The 13,665-nt window shown below is 40.1% G+C and overlaps 1 protein-coding gene across 1 annotated transcript in view; it reads left to right on the top strand.

Annotated features, from left to right (window-relative positions):
• Gipc2 (GIPC PDZ domain containing family member 2) overlaps nucleotides 1–13,665 on the top strand; it is a 77,052-nt gene that overhangs the window by 39,513 nt on the left and 23,874 nt on the right. Inside the window, exon 3 of the mRNA XM_042678197.1 lies at nucleotides 3,669–3,849. Coding sequence (XP_042534131.1) covers nucleotides 3,669–3,849 — 181 coding nt within the window. The remainder of the gene's footprint in view (nucleotides 1–3,668; nucleotides 3,850–13,665) is intronic.

Below are 13,665 nucleotides of genomic sequence, written 5' to 3'. Positions count from 1 at the left end.
GCTTATATTTGTGGTGAGGCCATTGTGCTAGATATGCAGAGGGTGAGTATGATGGAAGCTTCTATATCATAGTGATTGAAAATGATTGGGAACCTTTATGTTTAATTATGGATTCCTGTCTCCCAAGAAATATCTAGTAAGCAACCTGCTGTTGTAGCCTCAGTATCAAAGCCAGATGAAAGTCTTTGAGTGAAGAATAATGTAAATGATTCAATAAACATGATTATAGCATGAATATCCTTTTCCATGCCTTAGTCCTTCAGATCTCAATCACAACTCTTGGCAATATTATCAATCTCTATCCAGTTATTGCATGATTGTGAAAATACATTAGATTCAGAAACTTACCTCCATTGATTGTTCATTCAACATATTTATGAGGCTAAGGCTAGGTAACCTATACAATAATCAGTGTTACCTACTTTATTTCTGTATCTGGTCCACCTCCTGGTGTTCTTTAAGTTTCTTATGTTGATTTTCCTTTCTCTTCCTTCTAGATCTTTATCTGCTGCTAGTTGCATATGCTTTCACTTTTTCCCCCTGGATTCTCACCCTGCCATTTGTTCTCACTTCTGCCTTTTCTCCATCCATTTGTGTACTTTTCTGTGACCGTTATAGCTGCTCATAGGCCTGGATGGCTGTTACTCTGACCTGTAATTCGTTGGTAAGAAACTTGCATGCCTTTTAAGTCTTCCACATAATTAACTTTATGTAATGCTTATATAAAATAAAATTATAATGATAAATCTTAAAACTAAAAATACATGGTGGGACACTGAACTGTGTATGGTTCAATTGATCAAATAGGTTAAAGGTACATTAAGAGGTGAATTAACATAAAAAGAAAAAAGTTGAAGGGCAAATATGGATGTAGAAAACTCTTTAATGGTTTAAGAATGTTTATGTAGCATTATTATGGTTTTTTTTCTTTCTTCTTTTCTGTTTGATCTGTTGTTTTGTCTTGCTTCTTTTTTTGGTTTATGTGCCAGTACTCAGTACCTCATGCTCTTGCTTAACTTTTTCTGCTCAAGGCTGGTTCTCTACCATTTGAGCCATACCTGGACTTTTTCTTGTGTTAATTGGAGATAAGAGTCTTTTAGATTTTTGTACTCAGTATGGCTTTTTACTCAGATTTCAGTATGGCTTCTTACTCATATCTTTTCCTCCTGAGTAGTTAGGATCACAACAGGTGAGAGCCCTTGGTACCTAACCTTAATCCTATTGTTTTTTTTTTTTTTTTCTGGGACAGTTCAGCATTGAATGGCAAGTTATGGTTACATCATTTTTTGCTAACTAGTGAAAGTTTCTAGACTAGGAACTTTCTGCATCTTATAATTAGCTGTAATAATAAATAATCTTTCTTGAAGTAGGCATTAGTATATAATACGCATATTGACATGTTAATGGTGAATTGTAATTAAAGATAGCAATATACTTAAAATTTGTGGAGAAAAATATGTTGTGAGTTTTGGTATGTAATCATATAATTTACCATTTTAAAGTGCCCAGCCTTTTTAGATTTTTGTTTTCTAATGTTCTGCTAACAATATTTTTGAGATAATGGGGTACCATGAGTTTCTGTAAACTTGACACCCAATCCCTGGCTCCATGGATTGAGATGGGACCCCTCCACCTGGCAAGGCTGGAGAGCATGCATGTTTTCATGACACAGCAGTAGAGCTCCAGTATGTCTAGTCTGTCCCTCCGTCCCAGGAAGGCTTTGGGCATCCTGAGGCCTACCGTGGCCTTTATTGTGCTTCTCTTTTCATCGCTGTGGAGAAACTTGTACATCCTAGAAGCCCTGTTATTCTGACAAGGTTTTCTAGCGTTCCTGTTTCTAAAATTCAGAAATTCTTTCTTTAAAATACGTTTTTTTATTGTAAAAATACTGTACAGAGGGGTTACAGTTACATGAGTAAGGTAATGAGTACATTTCCTATCGAGCATTGTTACCCCCTCCTTTGTTTTTCCCCTGCCACCCCTTGCCCCCCAACTCCTCCTTCCCTCCCCCACAAGTTGTAAAGTTCAACTTCAGAAATTCTTGATGCCATGGTTTCCACCTTGTTTTGAACCAACATGACAGATGCATTGTAGAAAAAATGTAAGAAGCCTACCATGGTAGCACACATCTTTAAGCTTAGCATTCAAAAAGGAGAGGTAGAAGGATTGTAAATGCCAGGGCAGTCTGGGCTATATGGTAAGATCCTGTTTCAGCCTCTACCCACCCCTGCCAAGAAGGACCAGCTTACACTGGGTGCCACTGGCTCACGCCTGTAATCCTAGCTACTCAGGAGGGCTGAGATCTGAGGATCAGGGTTCAAAGTGAGCCCAGGCAGCCCATGAGACTCTTACCTCCAGTTAACCAGCACCAACCCCCCACACCCCCCAAAAAAACCCAAAGCAAAAAAAAATACATAAGCAGAGCTGTGGCTGTGATCAAGAGATATAGGAGGTGCAGCACCAGCCTTGGGAGAAAAAACTAAGGGACAACACTATGTAGACCCTCAGTTCAAACCCCAGTACTAGCATATGTACACACCACACACACATACACACAGAAAGAAGGCCCAGCCAGCTTGAAGTTTCTCCTTAGATTTTAAGTATGCCTCATACCTATCCAGATATGCTGGTGCAGACTATAATTCCAGCTACTTGTGATGTGGCAGGAAGATTGAGAATTTGAGGCCAGCCTAGACAAGGTTAGTGAAACCATCTCACAAACAAAAAATCAAACTAAAGGGATGAGAACATGGCTCAAGTAGTAGAGCTTTCCCCCAGCATATGTGAGGCCCTAGGTATAATCCCCAGTAATATGCATGTACATGTACACACACACACACACACACACACACATGCACACACACAGAGTCACAACCACCACAATCATTCATTACTCTAGAGACTTCCAAAATTGCTAACCATATCTGCCTCTTGTTAGATATTGGTCTTCTTATCTATGATCACACCAATCTTCAAATCTTTAAATTTGTAATGAAGGCTTAAAAAATGTAGCCAGTAGAAAAATCTTAAGTTCTATATGTTACAGTGGGCCTCATGTTTAAATAATTGAACATCATTTATCACTGTGTGAGCATTGGGTTAGGCACAAGACATATAAGGATGAACACACAATCGGTGACCCCAAGGTTATTACAGATTACTAATGGAGAGCAAGAAGTAAAGGGACAATTATACCATGCTGTGTTGATTCTTGTTGATTTCCCAAGGCTCAATCTTCCCTATTTGTGATGTGAGAGTCTCATAAAGGTTGTTAGAGTTCAGTGAAAAAGCAAATGTGAAATGCCTAATGTAGTGCTCAGTTTATAGAGCAAAAATTACTAAGGAAGATAAGAGTTTTACCATACTCATTCTTTGAGGAGTGGGTTGAGAGATATCAAGAAAAACTTCTTAGAGGAGATAGTCACTTTGAGGGAATTGAATTCTGAATGATACCAAAAAAGAATAGTTGTTTGTTTTTTTTTTGCTTCATCTTTAACTAAGCATTATATTTAATTACAAATGTCAGTGTATATGTGTGTACATATATGTGTGTGCATATATGCATATGTATATGCATGTACATATACATAAATATGAAGATCAAGAAAAGTAATGCCACACAGTTCTATTTCATACTACATTATCACAATTATTTTTCTTTCTTTCAGAGGATTAAAGATGGTAGCATTATTGACTCGGTTAAAACAATCTGTGTGGGAGATCATATTGAATGCATAAATGGAGAAAATATCATTGGGCAGCGTCACTATGAAGTTGCTAAGAAGTTAAAGGAATTAAAAAAAGAGGAACTCTTTACCATGACATTAATAGAACCTAAGAAGGCATTTGGTAAGTTGTGTGTGTGTGTGTGTGTGTGTGTGTATGTGCACGTGCACGTGCATGTGTGTGCATGTGGTGTGTATGAGGTTTGTGAAAGATTCTTTGCCTGGTTTATCATTTTCTTTTTGTGACAGTGCCAAGCTTGAACTCAGAGCCTATGCATTCTCCTTTAGCTTTAGCTCAAGGCTGGTGCTCTACCATTTGAGCCATACCTCCACTTCCAGCTTTTTACTAGTTAATTGGAGATAAGAGCCTCGTGGACTTTTTAGCCCAGGCTGAGTTCAAACTATGATCCTCAGATTTCAGTCTCCTGTAGCTAGAATTACAGGCATGAGCCACTAGTACCCAGTTCTCCTGGCTTGTCTAAGGGAAAGGAATAGTTTATCTTGTATTTTTAGTATATCATCTAACCTATCAGTTTAGAATATAGAAAAATAACTACTAAAGGAAGAAAAAAGGAAAATTGCCTTGACATTGGCATGAACATTTTCTTTTTTTTTATTGTGAAATTACTGTACAGAGGGATTACAATTACATGGGCAAGATAATGAGTACATTTCTTATCAAGCATTGTAGCCTCCTCCTTTGTTTCCCCTTCCCATCCTTTCCCATAGCCCTCCCCGCCCTCCCCGGCCCCCTCCAGGCATTAACATTCTTTTTTTCTATCTGTCTTGGGGCTTGAACTCAATGTCTGGGCATTGTCCCTGAGCTCGTTTGCTCAAGGCTAGTTGTCTACCACTTTCTGATGGTTAATTGGAGATAAGAGTCTCCCAGATTTTCCTACTTCCTACTCAGGCTGGCTTTGAACATTGATCCTTAGATCTCTTACCCTTCTGAGTAACTAGGATTACACCGTGTGTGTGTGTGTGTGTGTGTGTGTGTGTGTGTGTGTGTGTGTGTGTGTGTGTGTGTGTGTGTGTGTGTTGGGACTTGAACTCAGGGCGTGGATTCTGGCACTTAGCTTTTCTGCTCAAGTCTAGCACTCTGTAACTTGAGCCACAGCTCTATGTCTTGCTTTTTTGGTGCCTAATTGGAGATAAGAGTTTTGTGGACTTTCCTGCTTGAGCTGGCTTTGAGCTGTGATCCTCAGATCTCAGCATCCTGAGTAGCTAGGATTATAGGTTTGAGCCACCAGCACCCACGTTGGCATTGACATTTTCTAAACAAATATTTGGAATTACAAAGTATAAGCCTACACTTGAGATAGCTATTTTAGTTTCTGAGACCAGCTTGTATAGTTCGCATTTTGCTGAGTTGAAAGATTTTTTTTTGATTGAGATCCTTAAACCATAATGACTGTTTAGGGATCTCAGCAGCTAAGATTTTAGTTCCCCACAGAATTGGTATTTAAAATAGTATGCAGGCTATTTTAAGGACTGCTTTCACCTATACTTTTCCTCTATTGGCTTTTTGAATTGGCAGCCTGGAGCAGTATGAAATTACTCTGTCTTTGGTGTGACATCTGTACTTGCCTGGTTTTAGCCATGGCAGCTGTATTCCAACTGTTGTTGAAATCTCCAGGGACATCTCATCCACACGAGAATGTGCCAGCCTCTCCTTCACTCCCCAGCACTATTTTAATAAGCCAAATGAAGGCCTAGTGTTCATCGGTGTTAAAATATCTTTAGCAGAATCATCCCATGCCCTCCCTGACTCACGCATGACCCCACCCACGCCATGTCCTGTCCTTTGCTCACAGGACATGAATATTTCTTCTAGTTTGTCTTTTATGTTCTTTTCTTAAGGTGGTTCATGAGAGAGATTGATTTTTTTCCCCTCTTAAATAAGAAACAAGTTTGAGCTACCTCTGAAGCATTGGCTTTTCTCTGCTCCTACATGATTCTTTGCCATTGAATGGAAGGAAGTACAGCACAGGTTACATGTTTGAGGGGTGATGGTGGGCATTTCCACAGAAATTGTCCAGAAAGGATGCTCCTGCCTGGGCTGTGGATGGACCACTCTGCGCCCCATTCCTGGAGCTTCTACCATTCTCCCAGTGCACTGGGTACCTGTGTTCATCTCTTACGGAGGAAGGCAAAGGGCACTCAGCCATCTCCATTAGCTCCTTTTCAAATAACTTTTTTTGCCAGTCCAATTCCTAGATAGCATGGTGTGAAGACACTGTGAGGGTCAAGTAGTTTCAGATAATATTGTTTTGTGTGTATATGTGTGTGTGTGTGTGTGTATGTGTGTGCGTGCTTGTGTTTGTCAGTACTGAGACTTGAATTCAGGGCCTATGCACTATCCCTTAGCTTTTGTGCTCGAGACAACTGGCACGCTACCATTTGAGCCATACCTTCACTTCCAGCTTTTTGGCAGTTAACTAGAGATGAGAGTTTCATTCTAGCTTTGACCTGTTATCCTCAGATCTCAGGTTCCTGAGTAGCTGTGAGCCACTGGTGTCCAGTTAAATATTCTTATTTGGGTTAGAGTCTTTGTAAATCAAAGATATTCTCTTAGTACTGTTCTTCCTACATTTATCTCCAGCACATATTCTATTTTTCAGAGTAGTTGTTTTCTAATTCTTTTCCTGCTTAATCCTTTGGTCCTTGTATCTGTGTACAAAGTTTCTGATACGCCTAAGCGTGGGTGCTAATTTGCTCTTTGTCTTGAATGTGACAGAGTTGTCATGTTTTGTTTTATGATTAGCAATTTTTTGTCCTTCTATATCAGAGACATGTATAGTAGTTAATACACTTCACTCATGGCAATTGGACCTGACCTCCTTTACTGGATGAACTTCTTAGATATACTTATAAAGCATCCTCAGTAGAATTTTTCAGTATCTCAAATTGTGCTGGTGTTGGGGGTTTTATTTTTATTTTCCAAACTGCTGGTTTATATACATTTTCTACTCTGTGAGTTGATTCTTTATTCTAGGCCCTATTATGTAGGGTTTTCTCTTAGAAGTGAGCCGTGTATACAAGGTGGCTCATATCTGTAATATTAACTACTCAGAAGGCTGACACCTGGAGAATAGTAGTTCTAAACTAGCCTAGGCAGAAATGTCTGCTAATCTCTATCTCTAAAAAGACCAACGAAAAGCATGCTGGAAGCCAGGTTCTTGTGGTGCACTGGTAATCCTAGCTACTCAGGAGGCTAAGATCTGAGGATCATGTTTCAAAGCCAGCTCAGGCAGGAAAACTATGAGACTCTTATCTCCAATTAGCCACCCAAAAAGCCAGAAGTAGAGCTATAGCTCAAGTAATAGAGCCCTAGCCTTGAGCATAAAAGCTCAGGAACAATATCCAGACCCTTAATTCAAGCCCAGGATACACACACACACACACACACACACACACACACACACACACACACACACACACACAGGCTTGGAAGTGTGGCTCAGGTGGTACTGTGCCAGCTGAGTGAGAGGTCCTGGATCCTGAGTTCAAGCCCTGGTATCACAAAGACAAAGAAAAGAGAAGAAAAGCATGCCTTTGTTTTTGCCTCTGGGATAAAGAAAAATTACTTTGACCTCATCCAAGTGCTTAGTTCTGTGTCAGGGAGGAAAGCTACATCAGGAGTTTCTTGGAGGTACCAAATCTGATTAGGCTTCCTTCAATTCTCTTAGTTCTAGGCTGTATCGCCTTTCTTTTTCTTTTTCTTTCTTTTTTTTTTTTGGGGGGGGGGGGGTCCGGTCGTGGGGCCTGACCTCTGGGCCTGGGCACTGTCCCTCAGCTCTTCAGCTCAAGGAGGGCACTCTACCACTTGAGCCACAGCACCACTTCCAGCTTTTTTCTTTTTGCTTATGTGGTGCTGAGGAATCAAACCCAGGGCCTCATGCATGCAAGGCAAGCACTCTACCACTGAGCCACCTTCCCAGCCCATATATCCCCTTTCTTTCTTTCTATGTTTTCTAGCATTATCCATGACTCAGAGCCAGAAATTCAAATTTCTTTCTTTCTTTCTTTTTTGTGCAGGTCCTCAGACTTGAACTTGAGCTTTTCTGCTCAAGGCTAGCACTCTACCACTTAAGCTAGAACTCCATTTTCAGCTTTTTGATAATTAATTGGATATGAGAGTCTTACAGACATTCCTTCCTAGGCTGGCTTTGAACTGAGAGATTCAGCCTCCTGAGTAGCTAGGATTACAGGCATGAGACACTGGTACCCAGCAGTTTATTTCTTTTTATTATTATTTTTTTTGAGACAGGTCTTTTAATTTTTTAGCTTTTTAAAAATATTTTTTTTATTGTAAAGATACTGTACAGAGGGGTTACAGTTGCATGAATAAGGTAATGAGTACATTTCATACTGAGAATTGTTACCTCTCCTTTGTTTTCCCCTACTATCCCTTCCCTTCCCACCTCTCCAACTTCTCCCTCTCCTACTATCCTTCCCTGCCTCCTTCGCCCTGCCCCTGCCCATTGAGACAGGTCTTACTCTGAAGTCCAGGATGGTTTCAAACTTGATGTTTAGTTGCCCTTGAACTTGTGATTTTTGTCTTAGTCTCCCAGGTGCTGGGAATAGAGAGTTATAATACCACGTGTAGCAAAGAATTTATTTTGAATTCTTACTAGGAGAAAGGACCAGTCTAAGTGAGACAGATTTTCTCTGCATTAGTGTAGCCCACTGTGGCTGAACTAGTCATTTCAAGGATCTAAGCTGTCAGAAATGGCTACATTATGTAGTATTTTGGAAATTTCCTACCAATGTCTTAAAGACTTAGCCATGGGATGCACATGGACTATAACTCAAAATGCAAGTGTGCATTGCTTTGCAATGGCATAACAAGAATTGTAAGGAGGACTTCTCTATAGTAGGTAGAGTATCCTTATTGCATGCTTCCATTTTTATATTTTAGGCCCAGGCCCAGAGTCCAGTGTATATATCAAGATTCTTTGAGATTTATAGGACAAACACTATGTAATTTAAGGGCAAGCATTTGTTAGAATACTGACAGGCAGGTCTGAAACAAAGATGGATTTGATCAAGTCTTAGGAAGGAAAGAAATCTTCAGATATATCTGTACCAAGAACCTTTAATAACACTTGCATAAGGGACTTCTTCAAATTACTTTCTGCCACTCAATTCAGAATTTGAATTCCTAGGAGATAAGGGAGAGCTGACAAGAAAGTCTGTGAGACTCTTATCTCCAATAAACTACTCAGAAAAGGTTGGAAGTAGAGCTGTAGCTCCAATGGTAGAGTACTAGCCTTGAGACAGAGAAACTCAGGGACAGAAACCAGGCCCAGAGTTCAGGCCCTGGGACTGGTGGGAAAAAAAAGGCATTTAGCATAACAAAGCAAATATATGTTTTAAATATATAGAAATATATTATATATTAAATATATTAAGTGTTTTATATATATATATATATATATATATATATATATATATATATATATGTTAGGCTCTTGACAGTGGAGAGAGCAGGCTACATGACTGACAAGCCACCAAGATGACATAGAACAGTGTGAAACACTATTTGATACACATTGGTATGAAACAATAAATAAATCAATATGTATCTTTATATTTGTATGAATTTATTGGTTTAATATTTTGTAAAGTTCTTACTATGAGTCATAACAAAAACAACTGAAAACAACTGGTTGAGATGACTTCCCTATCGAACATCAGTAGTTTAATGGAAAATCTTTCCCACACCTCCCTTAGTTTCTCTGGCTTTCTGATCCTAACTTTCCTTCTTCCAGCCATGCGTTGCTGGCAGCCTGCCCAGTCCTTATCAAGTATCGGCTGGAATGTCTCCAGAGGTATTTTTTTTAGGGCATGGCTCATTTCCTTTCCCATTTGCAGTAAAAAGGAACATATCTTCACAATGAGCTCAATCCTGAAGGTTGCCCTGTAAACCTAGATTTTCCCAAGCCTGTGAAAATCCATTCTTCCATTTACATGACTTTAAGACCAGACCTGTCCAACTCATTAATTTTCCTAGGAGACGTGTTAACTGTAGAAAAATGAAGCTTTGATTCTGTTTTGCTGAAATGAGTCTTGACTTCATTTCTCCTAGAAACTTTGTCAACTTGTGACATTTGCTCTGGATGAAAGAAGGTTTGTGGAAAGAGACCTGACACATTTCTGTGTTACAGAATCAGAAAAAGAATTGAAAGAAAAAGTTTGCTTCCTAAGATATTTGTTTTGGGGCTTAAGTTTTGCATTGGGTCAGTCATATCTCCTTTTAGAGGGTTCATTTCTGGGCTGTGTATCCATCATAATAAGATGCCAAGTATGTGGAATGCATATCAATCCTTTGAGTCATTCACAGCTGGAAATCTCAGCCCTCATCTTCCCCATTCAGCTTAAGGGATGGATGTACTCCTTTCAAAGGCTGAGCCTGTTTGATGGAAGGAGATAAGATTTGGCTTTTGAATCTAACTAGACAATTTTTTTTTTTTTGGTCATTTGTGAGGCTTGAACTCTGGGCCTGGGCGCTGTCCCTCAGCTCTTCAGTTCAAGGCAAGTGCTCTACCACTTGAGCCACAGCACCACTTCTGGTTTTCTGATGGTTTATTGAAGATAACAGACTTTCCTGCCTGGGCTGGCTTTGAACCACGATCCTCAGATCTCAGCTTCATGAGTAGCTAGGATTACAGGCGTGTGCCACCAGTGCTCAGCTTACTAGACTTTTTAAGACAGGTATTACAAGCCTTTAAAATAATTTTTAAAATTATTCATGCTATTTCTGGTGAAATTTCATCAACACGTAAGTTTGATACCTTTTCATATAGTCTGACTTCTACAGAATATACTGAAACAATGAAACAAATAACCAGTATGAAATATAGTCGTGAAATGTAAAGGTTCTGTCAAATACCAGCTGTGTGATCATGGTAGTCACTTGATCTTTTTTTTGGGTCCGGTCGTGGGGCCTGAACTCTGGGCCTGGGCGCTGTCCCTCAGCTCTTCAGCTCAAGGCTAGCACTCTACCACTTGAGCCACAGCGCCACTTCCAGCTTTTTTCTTTTTGCTTATGTGGTGCTGAGGAATCGAACCCAGGGCCTCAGGCATGCAAGGCAAGCACTCTACCACTGAGCCGCCTTCCCAGCCCCGTCACTTGATCTTTCTGTAGCTTTTCTCATACAAAAAGTAAAGAGGAAGCCTGGCTCACGCCTGTAATACTAGCTACTCAGGAGGCTGAGATCTGAGGATCGCAGTTCAAAGCCAGGCCGAGCAGGAAAGTCCGTGAGACTCTTATCTCCAATAAACCACTAGAAAACTGGAAGTGGCACTGTGGCTCAAGTGGTAGAGCACTCACTTTGAGCTGAAGAGCTGAGGGGTAGGGCCCAAGCCCAGAGTTCAAGCCCCACAACCCACAAAAAAAAAAAAAAAAAAAAAAAAGAGGAAAATAGAATGTATCATATCAAGCTGTTGTGAAGGTTAAATGATCAAACACGTCGAAAACCCCATAGAACAGTCCCTGGAACATAGTAAATTCTCAATAAAAGTTAGTTATTAGGCTGTCATTGGCTCATGCTTGTAATCCCAAATACTCAGCAGGCTGAGATCTCTGAGGATTGCAGTTTGAAGCCATCCCAGACAGAAAAGTCCATGAGAGACTCTTATCTCTAATTAGCTACCAAAAAACAAAAACAAAAACAAAAAAAAACCAGGAGAGGACCTGTGGCTTAAGTGGTAGAGTGCTTTGAGCACAAATGCTCAGCGTCAGCTTCCAGGCCCCAAGTTCAAGTCCCAGGACTAGCAGATATACACACAAAAAGTTAGTTATTAATCATCACAGTTGAGCTTTTTTTAACCTTCTGATCTGAAATGTTTCTAAGTCTGAATCTTTTGAGCACTGGACCTGATGTAAGCGGAACATTCTACATCTGATCTCATGTGATGGTAACAGTCAAAACCCAGGTTCACTACAAATATTGGATGAAATGACCTTCAGGTTATGTGAAACAAATTATCTTTTAGTGCAGAATTGGTTCACTTTCCTAAGATATATCATTGTGTATATGTAAATGTTCCTAAATCTTGAAACATTTTTAGTCCCAAGCATCTCATATAAGGAATGTTCAAAGAGGACTATCTTTATGAAGGTATACCTTTTTCTTTAAGAAATGATTCTAGAAATAAAAGAAACTCACATGTAGCAGGAAGATGAAGTGGGTAAGGTGGCAATTAACAAATTAACAAAGTAAGTATATTCTAAGTAGGAAATTGTTCATTCTTTGCAACTTGCTCAAGGTCTTAGGAAGTGAAGGAGGGAGGGCTCTCTGGAGGTTAATAAGGTGAGTCTGTACATTTTTTATCCTTAGGGAGCTTGTGTTTGTATAAAGAGACAAATATCAAGTAACAATAGCTAGTGCCTATAATCGAGCTACTCAGAAGGCTGAGATCTGAAGATCATAGTTCAAAGCCATCGTGGGCAGGAAAGTCTGAGACCCTTATCTGCAAGTAACCCCCAAAAGCTGGACATGGAGGTGTGGCTCAAGTGGTAAAGCACTGTCCTTAAGTGAAAAAGCTCTGGGACAGCACCCAGATTCTTGAGTTCAAGTGCCAGTATAGGCACAAAAAGAAAAAAAAAGAGAAAAAAAAGAAAAGTCATTCTATTAGCAGCTATTGTTTACTGAACACTTGCTAGGGTTATTTAGTGTGATGGTGAAGAGTGTAGACTGATCCAAACTGCTTGGTTTGATTCTTTCCTCTGCTGCTTATTAGCTATGTGACCTTGTGTGTTACTTAACTCTGCCTCTTTACTAATCCATAAGGCACTGTGAAGATTAATATATATATATATATATATATATATATACACATATAATAGTGCTAGACACATACTATCACATAAATGTAAGCCATTGCTGCTTTGATTGATACTATGCTGTTCCAATGATGGTTTTTCCAGATAAGTAAACTGAGGCCTTGGCAGTTAAATAGGTCAAAGTCACCCAGGGTAGACTGGAAGTACAAAAGCACTGCAGCCATTGAACTCTTTATGTTGTGTGTTACTACCTCTTAGGAAAGTAATTCAGACTATGATTCTATGACTGGTCCCGAGGCTTGTAGACTGCTGGGGCAAGAGGAAGTAAGATTGGAATGGAATTTTCCCAGAGAGAGCTGGGGGACTGATGGCTTTTGACAGGTCTGGCCAGTGTCTTATTGTGAGAAGTAACAGGATGTCTGTGAAGGGATGATCTAGGGATGCTAGAGCCATAAGAGATGTAGCCTTAGTATCTGGGGTGAAAGGCCTCCCTCACCCTGGGCTTGGCCTGCAAGTAGACACACTGATTTGGAAACAGAACTTTAGGGTAGGGTCCACTGTGGTGTGTGGATTGCATTTTCGGCCCTGTGAACCCTGGGAGGGAGAGAGAGATTTCCAAAACAGAGGCAAGACTGAATTTCTCAGAGTGCTGTTAATGGGGTTTCAAGGATAGATCCAATTTTATGTCCCCCTCCCCTGAAGTACTAGGGATGGAACTCAGGGCCTGGAGCTTGTAAGATACATGCTTTACTACTTGAGCCATGCCTCCAACCCCCTTTGTACCTTGATTATTTTTCAGATAGGGCTTCTATTTATGCCCAGATAGGCATGTGTTTCATTCCTCCTATTCATGCTTTCCATGCTTCTGGGGATGACAGATATGCATTACTGTGTCTTACTGTTGTGCTCCCCCATAGCTTGGTAACAAGTTTATGCTGCTGGACCCAGCAATTGAGTCAAATGGGGTCTCTTGAACTTTGTATTCCTGGCAATCCAGGAAGCACGCTGCCCCTATCTCTGTCTCCCAAGTGGCTAGGATTACTAGCTTGAGTAACTGTGCCAGCTTCAACTTGACATTTCTTATATCCATAATTGTAGAGTTAAATTTAGAAGCTGCTCTGGAAATTTAAATGAGTGTTCAGATTGAAG

The sequence above is a fragment of the Dipodomys spectabilis genome, unplaced genomic scaffold, assembly GCF_019054845.1.
Source record: "Dipodomys spectabilis isolate Male_0828 unplaced genomic scaffold, ASM1905484v1 ptg000002l, whole genome shotgun sequence".
Lineage (NCBI taxonomy): Eukaryota > Metazoa > Chordata > Mammalia > Rodentia > Heteromyidae > Dipodomys > Dipodomys spectabilis.
Note: the sequence above shows the minus strand (reverse complement) of the source record. Positions and strands in the feature narration are given on the sequence as shown.